Genomic DNA, 21,682 nt, shown 5'->3' with positions numbered 1-21,682 from the left:
AAGGAAAGCCGCCCCCCAGTGAGTGCCGGGAGAGCCCGGAGAAGGTGCCCAGAGCTCTGGAGGGAATCTGTCCTTCCTGCCAAAGGAGGGGAAGCGCTTCCTTGATCTGCTGGCGCTGGGGAGGGCTGGGGAAGGTTGGGGCGAGCTCCAGGGGACGCCACGGAGAGCCCTGAAGGGGGCCGGAATTCTGCCTTGCAGGCAGCCGAGAGTCGGTCCCAGCCAAGAAAGAGGCTCCGTCGTGATTGGCCCTTGAGGGGCAGCCGGCATCATGGAGCTTGAGCGACTGAACGTGGAAGAGGCGCCCGAGACCTGGCGGGAAGAGGAGCGTAACGAGGAGGAGGAGAGCCCCTGCCCTTGGATCAAGTGCAGCAGCCTCCACAATACCGTTTCCAAATGGATGCTTCCCGGCGAGGCCAGAGCAACTTACCTGGAAAGAGCCAGCTGCATTCCGCCACCCATTTTCATCCTGGCTATCAGCTTAGCTGAGGTAAAAAGGTCTTTCTTTTATTTGTGCACTTTATCTCTACATGTCTTTCATGATTTTTACTTTGGTTGAAATGCTCCAGGATCTCTTGTTTAATCTATAGGTCGGGTGTCTCTAAACAATTTTAAAACGTGTAGACTTCAATTGTCAGAATTCCCCAGCGTTGCTGGCTGGAGAATTCTGGGAGTTGAAGTCCATATGTCTTAAAGTTGCCAAGTTTGGAGACCCCTGATGTATAGAGTCACAAATAGATGACTCTAATTCCTTTTTTACTAGTGTTATTTAAAAAAAAACATGGACTTTTTACTTCTCATTTTAAGCCTGAATGTTTCACCAATTCCTAAAATGAATTTATCCAGGAGAGAACCTTTCCAAAGGCATCTTCACCTGGGCTTTCTTTCTGTTCTGATTCAGCTTTAGTTTATAGAATATGCTCACTTACTTGTTTCCCCCCAAATATAAGGCTTTCTGTTTCATCCAAGAGAAACAATTAAAACGCCAGTGAAACCCCTGTAAAGAAATGTAGTCATCTGAGCTTTTCATAATAGGAGTATTTTAAATATATTATTAATGTTGGGCTGTTTTAATCATATAGATGGTAGTTTTGAAAGCTGATTGACTATTGGAATTGTCTATAAACCTAGTAAAACGAGTAAATAAACTGAGCTCTACTAAGATTTCCTGGGAGAGAGAAAATTTCAGAGATCCCTTTTCTTTTCCAGGAAAGTGCTGTGAAGGATAATTTTCTGTGAGATGCCAAGCAAATGATTGTTTCTTGGGACCACAAGGTCATGGATCTAAGGAGATAAGGGAGTGCCTCAATGGGCACTGCTGAAAATGTGCAAGATTACTGAAAAATCCCTGCTTAGAACTATATCTAAAGAACAACGTGACTCTTCCTTCCTTAAACTACCAGTAGTCCATTTAATGTTTAATTTTGATAGTTTTTATACACAGAAGGAAACTTTAAAAGAGAACAAGAACCAGTGGGTCAAAATGATAAGGAAGCAAACTCAGATTAAATATTAAAGAACTTTCCTGTCTCTAAAATGATATTTTCCCCATGTAAAGGAGGTCTTCACAGGATGGATAGCCTACCTGTTCAAAATGCTTTAGGTTTGCACTTCAGATTGGCCTAGGGGACCATTAAAGACATCTATGATTCTATGAGAAATAAAAAAGAAATTATATGCCTAATTTTAAAAAAAAAAGGGGGGGAGAAAAAAAGTACTAACATACATTATCGTATTTAAAACAGACAAATTAAACAAATGGAATAATATTGAGTGCATTTTCCATATTACTCATTACCAGAGCAAAGCAGAGAATTGAAATTGTGCCATTAATTCATAATGGTAAATCATTACGGCACATTCTTTCCACTGTAACAATATAACCTTGTTTACAGTATAATCTTGTTTTGGGGGACAGCATCTAAATCTACAGCCCTTTATAGAATATTGAATCATAGAGCTGGAAGGGACAGCCCCTAGTCCCTTCCAACCCCTTGATCAAGCAGGAGATCTTACATCATCCTGATTGGCTAGACATACCTAGTTCCCTTAACTGTTCACCATACGATTTAGCCTGCAGCTCCTTTATTATCTTTGTTGCTCTTCTCTGCACACTTTCTAGGGTTTCAACATTTTTTGTGCATTATGGTGGCCAGAACTTTATGCAGTATTCCAAGTATGGCCTCACTAGTGTGGTATGAAACGGTATTATCGAATTCATATATTGATAAATTCTAAATTGTTTGTATATAATACAAAATTCTCTTTCACATCTCCAGAACTTATTATTTTTTCTAAAACTGCATGAGCAAGAATATTAAATGAACATGGGACTGCAATAGGGCAAGCCCATATCATATGTCAAGTTTTACCTAAAATGGTGAGGAGGGAAGCCGATGTCCCCCCTCCCCCCAAAATCGTACGATCTGATTGATCTATGTCTGCTAATTGTTTCAGACATTGTGTCTTATGGTGATAAGTTGTGGGAAGTCTGGAAGTCCATTCCTACGATTAACTTTCTGATGGACTTACTCCTGCCAACTGAAGAGAACAGGTGCCGGTTGCTTGGATCTTTACCTGACTGTTATCTCAGTCAGGCATGGACTGAAGGGCTTTCTCTTGTCTATTTCTAGCTGTCCGTGTTCATTTATTATGCTGTTTGGAAGCCCCAGACTCAATGGATAACGCTAGAAGTAGGAATCTGGGAAAGTCCGCTTATTTACAGGCCTGAGAAGCGAAAGGAAGCCTGGAGATTTTTGTCTTACATGTTTCTGCATGCTGGGTAAGCAGTCTATTATGCTCATTTTGATAGGTGCTGAAGGAGGCGTTGGCTTGGCTTTCTTATTCTACTGGGATTGAAGCTGCTTTATGGCCTTGGGCTAAGAGCACACCTAGGACCCGGAGAACCGCTGCAGTCTAATTGTACTTAATTACTTCATTGCCACTTCAGTTGCTTGTTTTATAATTAGGCTAAACACTGAATATTTATATATCCATTAAATTTGTATCCCATTTTATCATTAACATAATCTCAGTGTACTGTTTTTTTTTTTTCTGGAGAAGATAAGAATTAATTTCAAGTTCATCTTTCCTTCTGCAGCGTTGAACATATTATAGGGAACCTTGTTCTCCAACTCTGCCTGGGGATTCCCCTGGAATTAGTTCATAAGGGACACAGAGTGGGAACTGTGTATCTTGCAGGAGTGATTGGAGGTGAGTCGTGCCAGAAAAAGGCTTGGTAGCAATTGACCCACTTATCGATACAAAACAGCAGGAGAGGCGTAGCCTGTCGAAATTAAAAAAACATCTTACATTTTAACTTGCGTGTCAATAACCAAACTTAATAGCTGCTTAGTTATAGGGGAAGGAGTAGCAGAATCTGGAGGTGGAGTAAAAAAAAAAAAGAATCTCTATGTGGCCACAAGTGGACTAAGTCCAACCCCCACCCCATTCCATTGATGTTTATGTGCATAGGCATCAATTGCAATACAGCAATTTAATTAGACCTTTGGGGGGATAGGTCGGTCCTTGGTGCCTGACATTAGGCATTCCAAACTGCCAGCATTATCTTGGTTAATTGACCTAATTCTCTTTAGGTTCTTTGGCAAGTTCCATCTGTGATCCTCTGCTGGGTCTCGTGGGAGCATCAGGAGGTGTCTATGCTCTGATTGGAGGATACTTCATGAATATTCTAGTGGTAAGGGGGTTGCTTGGACATGGGAGGGGGAATAAGATTTCCCATGGTAGCGATGCAACAAAATGAAATTCAATGTAGAGAAAAGTAAAGTCCTACACTTAGGTAAGTAAAACGAAAAGTACACATATAAACTGGGTGAAACCAGGCTTAATAGCAGTGACCGTGAGAGGGATCTTGGAATCTTAGTGGACAACCAGCTAAATATGAGCCAGCAGTGTGCAGTGGCAGCCAAAGAAGCCAATGCAATCCTAAATTGCATTAATAGAGGGATACAATCAAGATCAAGTGAGGTACTAATACCACTCTATAAAGCCCTAGTAAGGCCACACTTAGAGTACTGCATCCAGTACTATAAAAAAGATGTTGAGACTCTAGAAAAAGTGCAGAGGAGAGCAAGTTGATTATTATTATTATTATTATTATTATTACTACTCACTTATAGACCGCCCCCTCTCCCGGAGAGGACTCGGGGCGGTGTACAGTCACTAAAATACATTGTAAAATACATACATAAACAATTAAATTAATACTGGTGAAGGAGGTTATGAGACTGTAATCGAATAATAAATATAATACGTTAAAAGCCTATAAAACCCTTAAAACCCAATTAAAATAAATAAATCCCGGGAGGTAAGACTAAGAAAGTGCCAGGCCAGCTGATTGAAATAGGTGAGTCTTTAACTTTTGCCGGAAGGAGCGGAGGTCGGTGGTAGTTCGAATGTCTGGGGGGAGGTCATTCCAGAGGGTTGGGCCCATCACAGAGAAGGATCTACTCCTAGGTGTCGCCCGCTGGCATTGCCTAGCAGACGGCACCAGGAGGAGCCCCTCCCTGTGTGAGCGGATAGGTCGCAGGGACGTGTGTGGTAGGATGCGATCCTGCAGATAACTAGGTCCTCTGCCATGGAGCGCTTTAAAGATGGTGATCAATACCTTGAAACGCACCCGAAAGGCTACAGGTAGCCAGTGCAGCTCGCGCAGGAGAGGTGTTACGTGGGAGTAACGAGTACTTCCCATAATAACCCGCGCGGCTGCGTTCTGAACTAGCTGCAGTCTCCGGATGCGTCCCAAGGGAAGCCCCATGTAGAGGGCATTGCAGTAGTCCAGGCGAGACGTCACCAGCGCATGAGTGACCGTGCGCAGGGCACTCCGGTCCAGTAGGGGGCGCAATTGGCGCACCAGGCGAACCTGGTGGAATGCCCCCCTTGCCACGGCTGCCACATGGTCCTCCATTGACAGCCGGGCATCAAGGAGGACACCCAAATTGCGCGCCCGCTCCACAGGGGACAACTGTTCGCCCCCTATGGCCAGCGATGGAGTCAGCTGGCTGAACCGAGGTGCCGGCAACCACAGCCACTCGGTCTTGGAGGGGTTGAGTTTGAGTCTGTTGTCCCCCATCCAGACCCCGACGGCCTCCAAGCACCGGGACATCACTTCGACAGCCTCGTTGGGGTGGTTTGGGGTTGAAATATACAGCTGAGTATCATCAGCGTAGAGGTGGTATTCAACCCCAAAACCACGGATGATCTCACCCAGCGGCTTCACATATGCGTTGAACAGGAGAGGCGAGAGGACCGACCCCTGTGGCACCCCACAAGTGAGTGGCCTCAGGGACGACCTCTGTCCCCCTGTCAACACACATTGCTTCCGGTCAGAGAGGTAGGAGCCGAACCACCGCAGAACGGTGCCTCTGACTCCCATCCCCTCCAACCGGCGCAATAGGATACCATGGTCGATGGTATCAAAAGCCGCCGAGAGGTCTAATAGGACCAGGATAGAGGAGCAACCCCTATCTCTGGCCCTCCAGAGATCATCGACCAACGCGACCAAGGCTGTCTCGGTGCTGTGCCCGGGTCGGAAGCCGGACTGGCGTGGGTCTAGATAATCGGATTCGTCTAGGTGTCGCGGGAGCTGCTGCGCCACCACATTCTCAACAACCTTCGCCACGAAGGGAAGGTTGGAGACTGGACGATAGTTAGCTAGCTCCATTGGGTCGAGTGAAGGCCTCTTGAGCAAGGGTCTCACCACCGCCTCTTTCAAGGCGGTTGGTAAGTATCCCTCACCCAATGATGCGCTCACCAGGCCCAGGAGCCAGCCTCGTGTCACCTCCCAGGCTGCCAGTACCAGCCAGGAGGGGCACGGGTCCGTTAAACAAGTGGTGGGTCGTAGCCGTCCACGCAACCTGTCCAAATCCTCGGGGGCAACAGAGTCAAACTCCTCCCAGAGTGGTCTCTCAAGACTCGCTGTTGGCGGCTCGTCTGGTCCACTGACGGAGGTCCACCCGCTCCGGATCTGATCGATTTTGTCCTGAAGATATTCCCCAAACTCCTCTGCTCTACCCTGTAAGGGTGTCTCCCGCACCCTCTGCGATAGAAGGGAGCGAGTCACCCTAAACAGGGCGGCAGGGCGGTTATCCGCGGACGCAATAAGAGCAGCACAATGTCTACGTTTGGCCGCTCTTATTGCCACAAGGTAAGTCCGCAAATAGGCTCTTACCTGTGTTCGGTCAGATTCGGAGCGAGAGGACCTCCACCTGCTCTCTAGACGTCTCCTGTGGCGCTTCATCACCCTAAGCTCCTCAGTAAACCAAGGAGCCCGGGTGGGTCGATGCCGCAGGAGAGGTCGCAAAGGCGCAACCCGGTCCAAGGCCCCAGTCGTCGCCCTATTCCAGGCGGTCACTAGGTCCTCGGAGCGGGAGCGGGACAAGGCTACAGGAATTGGCCCAAGCTCCGTCTGGAATCTATCAGATTCCATCAGGTGCCTGGGGCAGTACCAGTTTATAGGGTCTGGTTCCGCCTCCTCGCGGTGGGGGATAGCGCCAGGGAAGTCCAGCCGGAGGGATGAGTGGTCTGACCATGACAGGGGCGTGATGACTAAATCCCCTATTCCCAGATCACTCGTCCACTGTTCAGATACAAAAATGAGGTCCAGTGTGTGGCCCCCTTCGTGAGTGGGGCCCTGCACTAATTGGGTCAGGTCCATGGCCGTCATGGAAGCCATGAACTCCCGGGCCGCCTCGGAAGCCGCTCCCATTGACGGCAAGTTGAAGTCCCCCATGACCAAGAGTCTGGGAGTCTCAACTGCCGTCGCAGAGATTAGCTCGAGGAGCTCGGGCAGGGCTGCTGATGCATAGCGAGGAGCCAAGTATACAATCAGCAAGCCCCACTGCCTCCCTGGGCCCCAGTTCACACCAAGGGACTCACACCCGGGTATCTGAGGAACAGTGAACTCCCTCGGCTCTAAACATTCCCGCATAACCACCGCCACCCCTCCACCCTTACCCAGGGCCCGAGGCTGATGGAATGCACGGAAACCCGGTGGGCACATTTCCACGAGGGGTAAACCACCCTCGTGGCCCAACCAGGTCTCCGTTATCCCTGCAAGGTCTAGCTCCCCCTCTGAAATCAACTCATTAATGAGGGGGGCCTTGTTGGTGACAGACCTTGCGTTACAAAGCATCAGCCGCAGGCCCTGGCTCTGTATGACCTGTCCACCTAGACTGCAGGGGTTGGTACAAGCGACCGGGCGTAACCAACAGCCCCGGTCTCCCAACCGGCCTTGAGATCTTATCCTGTCCTCGCATCCCCTCCTCCCCGCGACCGTTGCAATAGGGCAACCCTCTGCTTTAGTGACCTTTATATTTTTTAGGGGACTGGAGACTAAAGCATATGAAGAACGGTTACAGGAACTGGTCATGGCTAGTTTACAGAAGAGAAGGACCAGGGGAGACATCATAGCAGTGTTCTAATATTTGAGGGGTTGCCACAGAGAGGAGGTGGTCAACTTATTTTCCAAAGCACCTGAAGGCCAGATAAGGAATAATTGATGGAAACTGAACAAGGAGAGTTTCAGTCTAGAAATGAGGAGGAACTTTCTGACCGTGAGAACAATCAACCCATGGAACAGCTTGCCCTCAGAAGTTGTGGGAACTTCATCACTTGAGACTTTCAAGAAGAGATTGGACTGCCATTTGTCAAAAATGGTGTAGAGTCTCCTGCTTGAGCGTGGGGCAGGGGGGGATTGGACTAGAAGACCTATAACCGGGATGGCGAACCTTCTGAGCATAGTCACTTCATGGCTGCTGTTGGTTGCTGCTGCGATAGCGCAACACAGCCGTTCGACCCACAGGCTGTGCCCGGCTCTTTGGGAGCTGACTCACAAGAGAGCAGCTGTCAGGCAACCACAAAACAATAAGCCCTCCCCTCATAATAAAGCCCAAGCCATGTTTTGTGGGTCAAAAGAAAATAAGACCCTGTCCGGGTGCTTGGCATCGCGGTGGAACGACGGACATTCCTGGTGCTCCAGGACTGGCGCTGAACTTTGGTCGCTGGGTGGTCCAATCTGGACCTAAACCGTCTTGAAGAGATGGTGACAGGAAGGGGCATATCCTGTCAATCACAGAGACCCCCAGCAAAGTCTCCGGTGGTCCAGGGAAAGCTCCTTTTGCCGGCGACTAAGAGGCAGCCACAAGGTTGCTGAAACTGCAGACAGCCCCGCTACGTAAAGTGCAGGAGAGAAGCTTGTCGTTTTTGGTGAGAGCGTTACTTTTTTCTTCTATTTGAAAGAACACCCTAAGTGAAGAAAATTAAGTTAAAAAGCTGACTGGCGAGAGAGTAAGCGGCGAATTTAATGTTTAGTCAAAGTGAAAGTTTCCTCTTTTTTTCCCTTTTTACTGCTGGAAGCTTGACTGGACTTTCAATGTAGTTTATTTCTTAAACGGATATGGCTTATGTCTTTCTTTTTTCTTTCTTTTTATTTGGACTCTTTGGACAATTAAAATACAGCATTTAAGAATTTCCCATACCTTTATTTTTGCTTAAAGGATTATTGTATTTTTTCTCTATTGGACATTTTATTTTATTTTTAGTAGAAAGTAAAACCCAGAGGAGAAAGTGGGAAAATAGTAATACTGCCATCGTGATACATTGTTTTTTATTCTTGTATGAAATGTTTGGAGATACGTTGTTTCTTTCAAGGGCACACTACTAAGTGAAGAACTGATAGTGAAAAAACCAGGATTGTTTATACAGCTGTTTACTTTGAAATCCCAGTGCCTGGAACTGTGTTTGGAAAGAATAAGACAAAAAACTTTGAGAAAGTCTAGTGTGAGCTGGGAAAGGCTCTCACTTCATTTTATTGTATCTCAGAAAAGCCTTGGAACTGTCATACTTCTTCTTTTTTGGTAGCAGTATCTATTTCTCCTTGTTGTGAAAGTTGTATTTCTTCCGTTTTGTTTTGGCTATTTTTTCCTTTCTATTTCCTTTCATCTTTTTGGGGGACACCAGCTATTTTGTTCTCCATTAAATTGGACAAAGGGAGGATTCTAAATATTTTTTATATATATACAATTTTTGCTTTTTCACATTGTGATTCTTTTATTTGGAGATTGTTTTTAATTGTTTTTTCTCTACTCTTCTTGTTTTTTATATTTCTCCTTCTTTAAATTGGATCTAATTGGATAAAGTCATTTACAGTGTGAGTTTTTTTCTTTTTCCCCCTTTTCCCCTTCTTTGACCTTCTCTACTTCTTTTTTTTCTTTTTTGAGCTCTTTTTTGTTGTCTCTTTTTTGAATTCTTTTTTTCATGTTTCTTATTTTTTGACCATTTTATGGTCATCTTGGACAATTAATTCCCATACCTAGTGGATTAGAGCACACAAGAATTTGAAGATGAGTAAAAAAGTAATAACCTGCAACAACAACACCTTCCTCCTCACCAGCAGGAGGGCAAAGATCAATACAGATGATGTTGCAGCAGGAAAAGGAAAAGGGAGTCACATTGGAGATGATTATGCAGGGAATCCAGAAGTTACAAGTAAGAGCAGAGAACATTGAAAAGAGAACGGAGACAATTGAAAAGAGAACGGAAAACATGGAACAAAAAGCAGCTGAAACTGATGGAAAAAGTATCCAACAAATGATGATAAAATATGAAGATAGACTACAAAAAATTGAGGAAAAAGATGAACAAAGAGATAAGAAAATGGAGGAGATTGACAACAGGCTGAATGTGGTGGAAAAAGACAATATTGGAATATTGGCTTGGGAGATGGAAAGATCAGAATTCTTTTTAAGATTCCAAAACAGAAGAAGAAAAAGGAGAGAACCTGCTACAAATAATGACAGAAATCCTGACAGATGTTTTAAAGATAACTCAAGAAGAAGATAGCGGACACTATAGATGAGGCATTTCGAGTTTATACAAGATATGCAGCATGATACAATCTCCTAAGGGAAGTCCATGTAAGATTCACTGAGAAAGCAATTAAGACACAAATACTGCTAAAAGCAAGAGATAGGAAGCTGGAGTATAAAGGCAAAGAAATTGTAGTCTTGAAGCAAATTCCAAGAAAAGTGAGAGAGATGAGAGGAGGATATCAATTTTTGACTAAAATTCTACTTTAAAAAGGTGTTAATTACAGATGGCTAATACCAGAAGGTCTTATGTTTGTATGGCAAGGACAAAGATACAGAATAGACACAACTGAGAAAGTATAAGCATTCTTTGAAGAACATCTGAGAGGGAAGGCTGATGAGGCTGGAAAAGAAGGTACAATGACAGAACTTCAAGTGGCACCCACAGTTGAGACCGAAAAAGAACAAGGAGCCGTAGGTGGGATTGTGATAGAAGAAGGAGCTGTAGGCGGTGTTGACATCAGAGAACTACGAGAACCAAGATCTACTAGAGCAATAAATCATACGTATAAAATATAATCATGGAAGAGATGATTACAATTAATATAAATGGACTTAACTCACCAAATAAGAGAAAGAAAATATTTCATAAATTAGAAAAATTAAAATTGGATATAATTTGTCTGCAAGAAGTGCACATTCAAAAACAATATGAGCACCTGCTGGCACAGCCAAAATTGGAGAAAATATTTACTTCACTGGCAAGTTGTAAAAAAAGAGGATTGGTTTTCTATATTAAAGATACATCCCCAGGGAAACAAATTTATACAGATGATGAGGGAAGAATTTTAATGGTGGAAATTATTGACAAGAAAATACTTTTAGTAGCAATTTATGCTCCCAATGATAAACAAGATGACTTTAATAGAAAACTACATAGAAAAATAATTGATTTGGACTATGCAAATATCTGCATGATGGGAGATTTTAATGGAATTGTTGATCAGAATAAAGGTGATAAAAGACAAAAAACAACAAAAATAAATAGAAAACCACTTCCAAAATCCTTTTTTAAAATGATGGATGAAGTAGATCTAAAAGATGTTTGGAGAGAAAGAAACCCCACTAAAAACAGTATACTTTTTAATTCAAATAGACATTTATCCTGCTCCAGAATTGATATGATATGGGTTACGACAGAATTGGCCTGTGACATAAGGGAAATTGAGATTGAAGCAAGTACTTGGGCAGACCACAATCCACTGATAATTAAATGGAAAGGACAAAGGAAAAAATCTAGATGGATGTTAAACAACACCATATTAAAAGAGAAAGAATTTACACAGAAAATGGAAAAGGAATTGGCATTCTTTTTTAAAGTCAACAGAAAGGAAGATACTTCAATGCAGAACCTCTGGGATACAATGAAGGCTTACGCCAGAGGTTTGATAATAGATTATACAAGGAAGAGAAACATAAAAAAGAGACAAATGTTTAAGGAGCTAGACAATGATTATAAGAGTCTTGAAAAAAGAATTACAGAAAGCTCCACAAAAAAAGCAAAGCAAAAATGGACATGATTAAGCACAGAATGGGGTTAATGGAAAAGGAGGAACTAGCTCAAAAAATTAGGGGCGCAAAACATAACTATTTTGAAAATGCAAACAAACCAGGCGGATGGTTGGCGTATAAATTGAGAAAGGAGAGAGAATCTAAGAAAATATTACAATTAATAGATGACCAAGGTCAAATTTGCTATGGAAATGAAGAAAATTATACAAGAATATTATGGTAAATTATATGAGCAAGAGAATATAGAAGAGGCAGGAGTAAGACAATATCTGCAGGAAGCCAATTTACCTCAGATCCCCAAAGAAACTGTAACAATGTTAGAAGGTAAAATAACTATGCTGGAGCTAATGGAAGCACTCAAAAAACATAAGAATGGAAAGGCTCCTGGACCAGATGGATTACCAGTTGAATTTTATAAGACTTTGCAGGAATCTTTGTCACTTCCACTGCTAGAGGTCATGAATGAGGTGATGTTAGAGAGGAAGATACAGTACCTAAATCCTGGTCAGAAGCATATATAACACTTTTACCAAAAGAGAAGGCTGACCTACTACAAATTAAGAACTATAGACCTATTTCTTTGCTAAACTCAGATTACAAATTGTTTGCTTCAATGCTGGCAGAACAACTTAAAAAAATACTCAAACAGTTTTATTCATCCTGATCAAAATGGATTTCTACCAAAGAGACAAATTAAAGACAATATGAGAATAATTCTAGACACTTTGGAATACTATGAGGCACACCCCGAAAAGCAAATGGCTCTGATGTTCTTAGACGCACAGAAAGCATTCGACAATGTGAATTGGCGTTTTATGCTGTTGCAACTGGAACAGATGGGTTTTGGCAAGAAATGTACCCAAACTATACAAACTATATACCACAAGCAATCAGCAAAGATAATGATAAATGGAGAGCTGACAGATCCTATTGAAATAAAGAAAGGGATGAGACAAGGTTGTCCATTATCACCCCTACTTTTTGTCTTAACATTAGAAGTCTTAAACAGAAATATTAGAGAAAAAAAGGAAATAAAAGGAATGAAAATTAAAAAGGAAGAATATAACTTACAAGCATTTGCAGATGGCTTGGTTTTCATTCTAGAAGATCCATTGGAAACAGCTCCCAAACTAATAGAAAAAATAGAGAAATATGGGAAAATAGCCGGATTGAAAATAAACAAACATAAAATGAAGATCTTGACAAAGAATATATCAACAAGATGAAAAGAAGAATTAGCGGAAATCTTGGAGAAGCAAGTCACAAACAAGGTTAAATACTTGGGGATATATTTAACAGCAAGATGTAGTGCACTTAAAGAGAACAATTATTATAAACTTAAACAAGAGATTGTGAATGATTGGAAGAAATGGGAAAATTTACAACTATCAATGATAGGGAGAATATCTACAATCAAAATGAACATTCTACCCAGAATCCTATATTTGTTCCAGACAATACCAATCAGATTAGGGAAAGAATACTTTGATGATTTAAACAAAATAGTGCTGAAGTACATTTGGCAGGGGAAAAAAGCGAGAATAAAATTAAAATCACCCCAAGATGCAAGAACAAGAGGAGAAATGGGCTTGCCCAATTGGGAATTATATTACCAGGCAACAAGTTTGATGTGTCTTAAAGAATGGATAACACTAAGGATTTCTAGACTATTGGCTGTAGAAGGTCATGACTTATTGTTGGGTTGGCATGCTTTTTTGTGGTATAAGGGAACTAAAACACAGGGGTATTTCAGAAGACATTACTTAAGGAAGGCATTGCTATTAAATTGGGAAAAGATCAAAAAGCAATATTATTTAAAAATTCCAGCTATCAACTATTGAAGCCTTTTCATACCCAATAATATATAAAAAGGAACAAACAGTTAGATATGGTGAAATATTGAATGCAGAGGGTGAACTTAAATTTAAGCAAGAGTTGGAACAAGAAGTAATAAGGATGAATTGGTTTTCATATGTGCAAATACAATCTAGATATGACAAAGATTGTAAAGATGAAGGTTTTTATGACAAAATGACTGAATTAGATAAAATTTTAACAGGTACTGATGAAAAAGTAATTAAAATTATATGGACATTTATTAGAGGTTAAGCTAGAAGAAGAACAAGTTAAAGAACCTATGATAGCATGGGGGGGACTTTAGGCACAGGATTAAATTAAATCAGAAATTGTGGTCTCGAAATTATAAAATGACAATGTCAACAGCATATAAGGAAAATTTGTATAAGATGTTTTACATCTATCCCCCAACAAGAATAGCAAGAATGTTCAAGAATAAATCAGAAAAGTGTTGGAAATGTCATCAGTCACCGGGTTCATATTACCACATGTGGTGGACTTGCACAGAAGCTAAAAGATATTGGACTAAAATTCACAGGTGGTTGGAGAAAATGACACAAAAACATTTAGACTTTAAACCAGAGACTTTTTTATTGGGAATCATACCAGAAATATATAATAGAGACTTGAAATATTTGATTGTAAATGTTTTAACAGCAATGAGAATTGTATTTGCAAAAACTGGAAAAATGAGAAAATACCAATGCAGGAGAAAACTATTCGAAAAATTATGGAACGGTGGAAATGAGTAAATTGACATTTGAAATTAGAGAAAAAGAAGATGAACAATTCTACAAAGTTTGGGATTTGTTTTATCAATGGTTAGATAAAAAATCATGGTAAGTAGATTCCTTTGTTCTCTCAGAGCTTGGTTGTTTGCTTGCTAGGTAACTAGATAATATCATCAGTGTGAATGAGTGTGAGGTTTATTTCCTATTATATACAATAGCTTGCCCTGCCAGTGTTGGTGAGGGTATAGTTTTTTCTTGGTAGTTCCTTGTTTTCATTGGTACTTGGTAGTTTCCATTGTTTTCTGCTTAATTCTTTGTTTGATGTTGATTTTCGCCTGCCTAGATGTTGGCTGCTGGAGAGGATACATTCTGGTCTTTTTATTTCCTAGGTATGTTTATTGTCACTTTTGAATGGTGACTAAATATGGTATATATTAACAAGGGAACAAACTCCACATTCGCTTGTACTGATGATGTTACTTAGCTGGGTAATGAAACTCTGCAAGCGAACAGTAAAGCTCAAAGAGCACAAAGGATCCCACAGTTCAACTCTTAAATGAAATAAATAGAATTATTCACAAGTACTGTTGGTTTAATAACCATGGTATCATAGATAAGTTTGGAATAATAATAATAATAATAATAATAATAATAATAATAATAATAATAAACAGAAGGAATAGAACTGGGAAATAGAAATATAGTGAAAACAAAGGGTGATGGTTACAAGTACCTAGGCATATTGGAAGCAGATAACATTTTGAATGGAAAAGTCAAAGAGTCAACGCAAAAGGAATACATTAGGAGGGTCCGCAAAATATTAAAATCAAAGCTGAATGCTGGAAACATAATTAAAGCCATTCATACATGGGCAGTTCCAGTGATATGCAACTCAACTGGAATCATCAACTGGACTCTGGCTGAACTGGAAAACCTGCAAACTTTTGAATATGTACCATGCTTTACATCCACGAAGTGACATTGACAGGTTGTACCTGCCAAGAAAAATAGGGGGCAGGGGGCTATTGCAAATCCATCAAACTGTAGAAGAAGAAAAATGAAGTTTGAATGATTATGTGAACCAAAGTACAGAAAAATTGCTGCAGGCTGTGAAAACTGAGAACAGCATAAAAACAGCTGGATGACAGATTAAATAGATGGAAAGCCAAAGCTTTGCATGGACATCACTTGAAAAACATTGAAGGCATATGTGATGACAACTTGACATGGACATGGCTTAAGATGGGAACTGTAAAGAAAGAAATGGAAGGTTTAATATTGACTGCTCACGAACAAGCACTACAAAATAATGCCATGAAAGTGAAGATATCAAAATCCACTGACAATCCAAATTGCCGACTTTGCAATGCCAAAGTTGAAACTGTTTCACATTGAACATGTGAGTGCAACAAAATCACGCAAACTGATTACAAAGCAGGACATGACTGAGTTGCTAAATTAATCCACTGGTCATTATGTAAAAAATACAACTTTCCTGTATCCAAAAAGTCATGGGAACATAAAGTGGGAAAAGTTGTCGAAAATGAGAAGGTGAAGATCTTGTGGGACTTTAGAATACAAACGGATCGTCATTTGGAGAACAACACACCAGATATCACGGTTGTAGAGGGCCGAAGTGTACAGTTGATTGATATCGCTGTTCCTAGAGATGCCAGAGTCGAAGAAAAAGAACTAGAAAAAATAATGAAATATCGCGACCTGGCCATCGAAACTACATGGCTATGGATGAAGCATGTAACAGTGATACCCATTGTCATCGGGGCACTTGGCACCGTGTCCAAGAATTTTACAAGATGCATCCACAAATTGCAGCTTTCTGCAATAACACCAGCGGAACTGCAAAAAACAGCGCTACTCGAAACATCTTATATTTTAAGAAGGTACTTGGTTGATACCTAGAACACTGGCAGTAAATCATATCAACCATTAGCACCACTCCACTGGTATTTGTAATGCATTTTTGAATGTTCAGTTGGCTGAGTTTCATGTTTAATGAATAAAGTATATAATAATAATAATTTGATCAAATATTTCAAAATGCAAAAAGTGGAGAATGATTAACAGCTGGTCGAACATACTTCATAAGGAAAGATCCAGAAAAGGGCACAGAACCAAGCAACTATCGCCCAATTACTTGTCTGTCAACAACGGTCAAACTTTTTACAAGAATACCGGCAACTTCAGTATTCAATCATCTGATAGAAAGCAGTTTGTATCCAGCAGAACAAAAAGGAAATTATAAAAAACCAAGAAGAATAAAAGATCAGCTGCTCATTGACAAAATGGTACTAAAATGCAAAACAAAGAAAAATAAATTTAAATATGGCGTGGCTTGATTACAAGAAGGCATTTGATTTATTACCCCACAGCTGGATAAACACCTGTCTGGAAAACTTTGGAATCAGCAAAAATATCTGTAGATTTTTGAAAGCAAATATGCAAAAATGGAAAACAGTTCTAACAGCAAATGGGGAGAACATTGGTGAAGTCAAAATCAGACGAGGAATCTTCCAGGGGGACTCACTTTCACCACTACTGTTCAACATCACATTTATTTATTTATTTTATTTTATTTTATTTTATTTTATTTTATTTTATTTTATTTTATTTTATTTTATTTTATTTTGTTTTATTTCTAGACCGCCCCCTCTCCCCGAAGGGACTCGGGGCGGTGTACAGGTACCAAATTAAAAACCATACAAATAATCATAAATATAGTTAAAAACGGATTAAACTTTAAACCCCTGTACAAATTTATAAGAATTAAAAACTTATCCTAAGACCAACCTGTAAAATTTAAAAATACAGACTGAGGTGGGAGAGCTGGAATTAGGCCAAGCCAGCTAGATTAAACAGGTGGGTTTTGAGCTTCTTACGGAAGGAGCAGAGGTCCGTGGTTGTTCAGGGGGAAGATCATTCCAGAGGGTCGGGCCCATCACAGAGAAGGCCCTTCCCCTGGGCGTCGCCCGCTGGCACAGCGTAGTGGATGGCACCCGGAGGAGTCCCTCTCTGTGTGAGCGAATCGGCCGAAGGGATGTGTGGGGCAGGATACGATCCCGCAAATAACTAGGCCCTGTGCCATGGAGCGCTTTGAAGATGATAATCAGCACCTTGAAACGCACCCGAAAAGCTACAGGTAGCCAGTGCAGCCCGCGCAGGAGAGGTGTTATGTGGGAGTATCTAGCGACTCCCGAGACTGCCCGTGCGGCCGCATTCTGAACCAACTCCAGTCTTCGGGTGCATCTCAAGGGGAGCCCCATGTAGAGAGCGTTACAGTAGTCTAGCCAGGACGTCACAAGCGCATGGGTGACTGTGCGAAGGGCGTTCCGGTCCAATAGGGGACGCAATTGGCGCACCAGGCGAACCTGGTGAAACGCCCCCCTTGCCACGGCTGTCACATGGTCGTCCATTGACAGCCGGGCATCTAGGGGGATGCCCAAATTGCGTACCCGATCCACGGGGGCCAAATGTTTGCCCCCAATGGCCAGTGATGGAATCAGCTGGTTGAACCGGGGTGCCGGTAGCCACAGCCACTCCGTCTTGGACGGGTTGAGCTTGAGTCTGTTACTTCCCATCCAGATCCATACGGCTTCCAGACACCGGGACATCACTTTGACGGCATCGTTGGGGTGGTTCGGGGTAGAGATGTACAGCTGGATATCATCCGCGTACAGATGGTAATCTACCCCGAACCCACGAATGATCTCGCCCAGCGGCTTCATATATGCATTGAACAGGAGAGGCGAGAGGACCGACCCCTGTGGCACCCCACAAGTGAGCGGCCTCGAGGTCGACCTCTGCCCCCCTGCCAATACAAATTGCACTCGGCCAGAGAGGTAGGAGAAGAACCACCGCAGAACGGTGCCCCTCACCCCCAGCCCCTCCAGTCGATGCAATAGGATACCATGGTCGATGGTATCAAAAGCCGCCGAGAGGTCTAGTAGGACCAGGATGGAGGAGCAACCCCCATCTCTGGTCCTCCAGAGATCATCCACCAATGCGACCAATGTCATCTCCGTGCTGTGGCCGGGCCGTAAACCAGACTGGCGCTGGTCCAGATAATCAGTTTCCTCCAGGTGGCGTGGAAACTGTTGTGCCACCACACTCTCTACAACCTTCTCCAGAAAGCAAAGGTTGGAGACGGGACGGTAGTTGGCTAACACAGCTGGGTCCAGGGAAGGCTTCTTGAGTAGCGGCCTCACCACCGCCTCTTTCAGGACGACCGGCAAGAACCCCTCACTCAAAGAAGCGTTAACTAACTCCTGGAGCCAGCCTCATGTGACCTCCCAGGATGCCAGTACAAGCCAGGAGGGACACGGGTCCAGTAAACATGTGGTGGCTCGCAGTCGCCTACGCAACCTGTCCATATCGTCGGAAGTAACAGAGTCAAACTCCTCCCAGAGTGGAGCCTCAAGACCCACCTCCAACGTCCCCTCTAGACCACTAGTAGAGACTAACTCGCTTCGAATCTGAGCGATTTTGTCCTGCAGATACTCCCCAAATTCCTCTGCTCTACCCTGCAAAGGGGCTTCCTGCGGCCTCTGTTGTAGGAGGGAGCGGGTTACCCCAAACAGGGCGGCAGGGCGGTTATCTGCGGACGCAATAAGAGTGGCACAATACTGACGCTTGGCCACTCTTAACGCCACAAGGTAAGTCCGTAAATGGGCTCTCACCTGTGATCGATCAGATTCAAAGCGTGACGATCTCCATCTGCTCTCTAGGCGTCTCTTGTGGCGCTTCATCACCCTCAGCTCCTCGGTAAACCAAGGGGCCTGGGTGGTTCGCTGCCGCAAGAGAGGCTGCAAAGGCGCAACCCGGTCCAAGGCCCCGGTGGCCGCACTGTTCCATGCAGCCACTAGGTCCTCCATCCGGGTGCGGGTCAGGGCTACAGGAAATGGCCCAAGCTCCGTCTGGAACCATCTTGGACATTCCGGTTCCGCCTCCCCACGATGGGGAGTAGCGGCTGGGAAGTCGAGCCGGAGAAGTGAGTGGTCTGACCATGACAGGGGTGAAATAACTAAATCCCCTACTCCCAGATCACTCCTCCACCGGCCAGAGACAAAGATAAGATCCAGTGTGTGACCTCCCTCATGTGTGGGGCCCTGAATTACCTGGGTCAGGTCCATGGCTGTCATGGAAGCTATGAACTCCCGAACTACTTCGGATGTCTCCCCTACTGATGGCAAGTTAAAGTCCCCCATGACCAACAGCCTGGGGGTCTCAACTGCCATCTCGGCGATCACCTCGAGGAGCTCGGGCAGGGCTGCTGATGCATAGCGAGGAGCCAGGTATACAATCAGCAAGCCCAACTGTCTCCCTGGGCCCCACTGCACGCATAGGGACTCACAACCGGTTATCTGTGGCACAGTGGTCCCTCTCGGCTCGAGACCTTCCCTCACAATGACCGCTACCCCACCACCCCTGCCTAGTGCCCGTGACTGATGAAATGCACGGTAACCTGGCGGGCACATTTCCACGAGAGGGAGACCTCCCTCATGGCCCAGCCAGGTCTCCGTGATTCCTGCCAGGTCCGGCTCCCCCTCCGACACCAAGTCGTTAATGAGGGGGGCTTTGTTGACAACGGACCTGGCATTGCATAGCATCAGTCTCAGGCCCTGGCTCTGTAGGGCCTGACCACTTAGATTGCGGGGGTTGGGACATATGACCGGCCGTACCCAACGACCATGGCCCCAGTCTCCCAACCGGCGATAAGATCTCTGGCTACCCTCGCACCTGCCCCTCCCCACGACCGTAGGAATAAAAAGACCCTCTTCTGGAATATCACTACTCCCCCCCCTTAATGGCTCCGCTCACTTCCTTATTAACTCCACCCGCCGTCTTGGCATTGGTCCCTCCCTCAGTCTGACTAGCCCCTCCCCCCACCCTGGAACCCCCTAAAAAATGAATCAGACATTTAGCTAAAAAACCCCTAAGGTTGCGCCTCGCCCACCTCTCTAGATTAATGTATCCCTCATCGAGGTGGGCCCTCTTAAGGGCGGAGGGCCAAACCTGCAAGAGGGGGGACTCCCACAGTAAAATCAGATCTGCCCTAGAATATAAACAGTTCTCAGTTCCTGCAGCAACCAGTCGTTCTCCAGCTCCATCGCGCGCACCGGCTCGATGTAGTGGGCCAGGTGGTCGCTGAGGTGCTGCAGCTCTCTCCTCTCCTGTAGGCGCGAGAGCCGCGTGGGCGGGAGGGGCGTCGCTGGGGCGGCAGCGGCGGTGGCAGTGGACATGGCACGAGCGGGGGACCCCCAGGCGGGCGCTGGGCGGGCACCGGTCATTCAATCCCACAAAATGGAGCCAGTCATTCAATCCCACAAAATGGGGTACCTCGGGAAACGGCGCATGTCCAGTCGGAGGGGGAGGGCGCGGCGCCTGTCGGGGGATGTAGTTTGGCGCGGGTCTGCCATCTCGGGCCCTCAACGCGGGCTGCGACCGTCCTCTCCGATGCGGCGGGTCTCCCCCGGAGGCAGCCCTCTGTCATCCGCGGAACCCCTGCGCTCTCCCGCCTGTCGTGGCTGGTCAAAACAGCCCGTTCTCATTTCCTGTAGCTTTCTCCCTCCTGCTCAAAGAGATGCTGCCACCGCTGTCCATCGTCCTCCCCTCATTCGCCGCACCTGTTGAGCTTCTTCTGTCCGGCTCCGCCAACTCGAGAACTGCCGGCGTCCCTGTCTGGAGCTGCTCAGCCGGGGCAATGCTTCATCTCGGGAAGATCCGCCGCTCGCTCGCTCGCTGCCTTCTGGGGCTGCCGCCGCTGGCACCACTGGGTCGGCGTTCTTCGCGTTCTGCTGGCTGAATTGCCACATTTAGTTTCAAAGCAAACAATTTTAGACTCCTGCTGTTTTCCTCCCAAATTCCTCCATCCGGGTTCAGGCTGCTTTGGAAGCAGAAGATGACCAGCAGCAAGGAGCCCAAGCAAGTGGCCAAGACCATGCGGTACACCCTGCTTTTCCTCATCTTCGTCCTTGCGCCGCATCCCTCGGGATCAGATATTGGAAGAAGTTCAAGGAAATTGCGAGGAGCGCCACCAGCTCCGCATGGCCAGGCTTGCCCAGCCCAGCCGCTTCCACCTCCTCTTGGCTCGCAAGCCCAAAAGCTATATATATATGGATCTTGTTTTTGTCTCTGGCCAGTGGATGAGTGATCTGGGAATAGGGGATTTAGCTATCACTCCCCTGTCATGGTCAGATCACTCACTTCTCCGACTTGACTTCCCTGGCGCTACCCCCCGCTGTGGGGAGGCGGAACTGGAAGGCCTTAGATGGTTCCGCCCCAGGCGCCTGATGGAACCGGATAAGTTCCAGACGGAGCTTGGGCTACCTCCTGTAGACCTGACCCGCCCCCGGATAGAGGACCTGGTAGCCGCATGGAATAGTGCGGCTGCCGGGGCCCTAGACCGGGTGGCGCCTTTGCAGCCTCTCCTGCGGCAACGAACCACCCTGGCCCCTTGGTTTACCGAGGAGCTAAGGGTGATGAAACGCCACAAGAGACGCCTAGAGAGTCGTTGGAGATCCTCCCGCTCCGAACTTGACCGAGCACAGGTACGAACCTACTTAAGGACATACCTTGTGGCATTAAGAGCGGCCAAACGTCGACATTGTGCCGCTCTTATTGCGTCCGCAGATAACCGCCCTGCCGCCCTGTTCCGGGTGACCCGCTCCCTTCTGTCACAGA

At 44.9% G+C, this 21,682-nt stretch overlaps 2 protein-coding genes across 3 annotated transcripts in view; both read left to right on the top strand.

The window, feature by feature from the left end:
* MYCBP (MYC binding protein) overlaps positions 1–21,682 on the top strand; it is a 227,919-nt gene that overhangs the window by 191,167 nt on the left and 15,070 nt on the right. The window lies entirely within an intron of this gene.
* RHBDL2 (rhomboid like 2) overlaps positions 1–21,682 on the top strand; it is a 34,167-nt gene that overhangs the window by 603 nt on the left and 11,882 nt on the right. For both annotated transcript variants that reach the window (XM_081962424.1, XM_081962425.1), the window contains exons 2-5: positions 199–487; positions 2,631–2,779; positions 3,098–3,210; positions 3,594–3,694. In XM_081962424.1, the coding sequence (XP_081818550.1) occupies positions 269–487; positions 2,631–2,779; positions 3,098–3,210; positions 3,594–3,694 (582 nt within the window). In that variant the 5' untranslated portion in view covers positions 199–268. The remainder of the gene's footprint in view (positions 1–198; positions 488–2,630; positions 2,780–3,097; positions 3,211–3,593; positions 3,695–21,682) is intronic.

This window comes from Natrix helvetica (genome assembly GCF_964273705.1).
Source record: "Natrix helvetica genome assembly, chromosome: 9".
Taxonomy (NCBI): Eukaryota; Metazoa; Chordata; class Lepidosauria; order Squamata; family Natricidae; genus Natrix; species Natrix helvetica.
The sequence above is the reverse complement of the archived record's forward strand: the minus strand, read 5'-3'. Positions and strand labels throughout refer to the sequence as shown.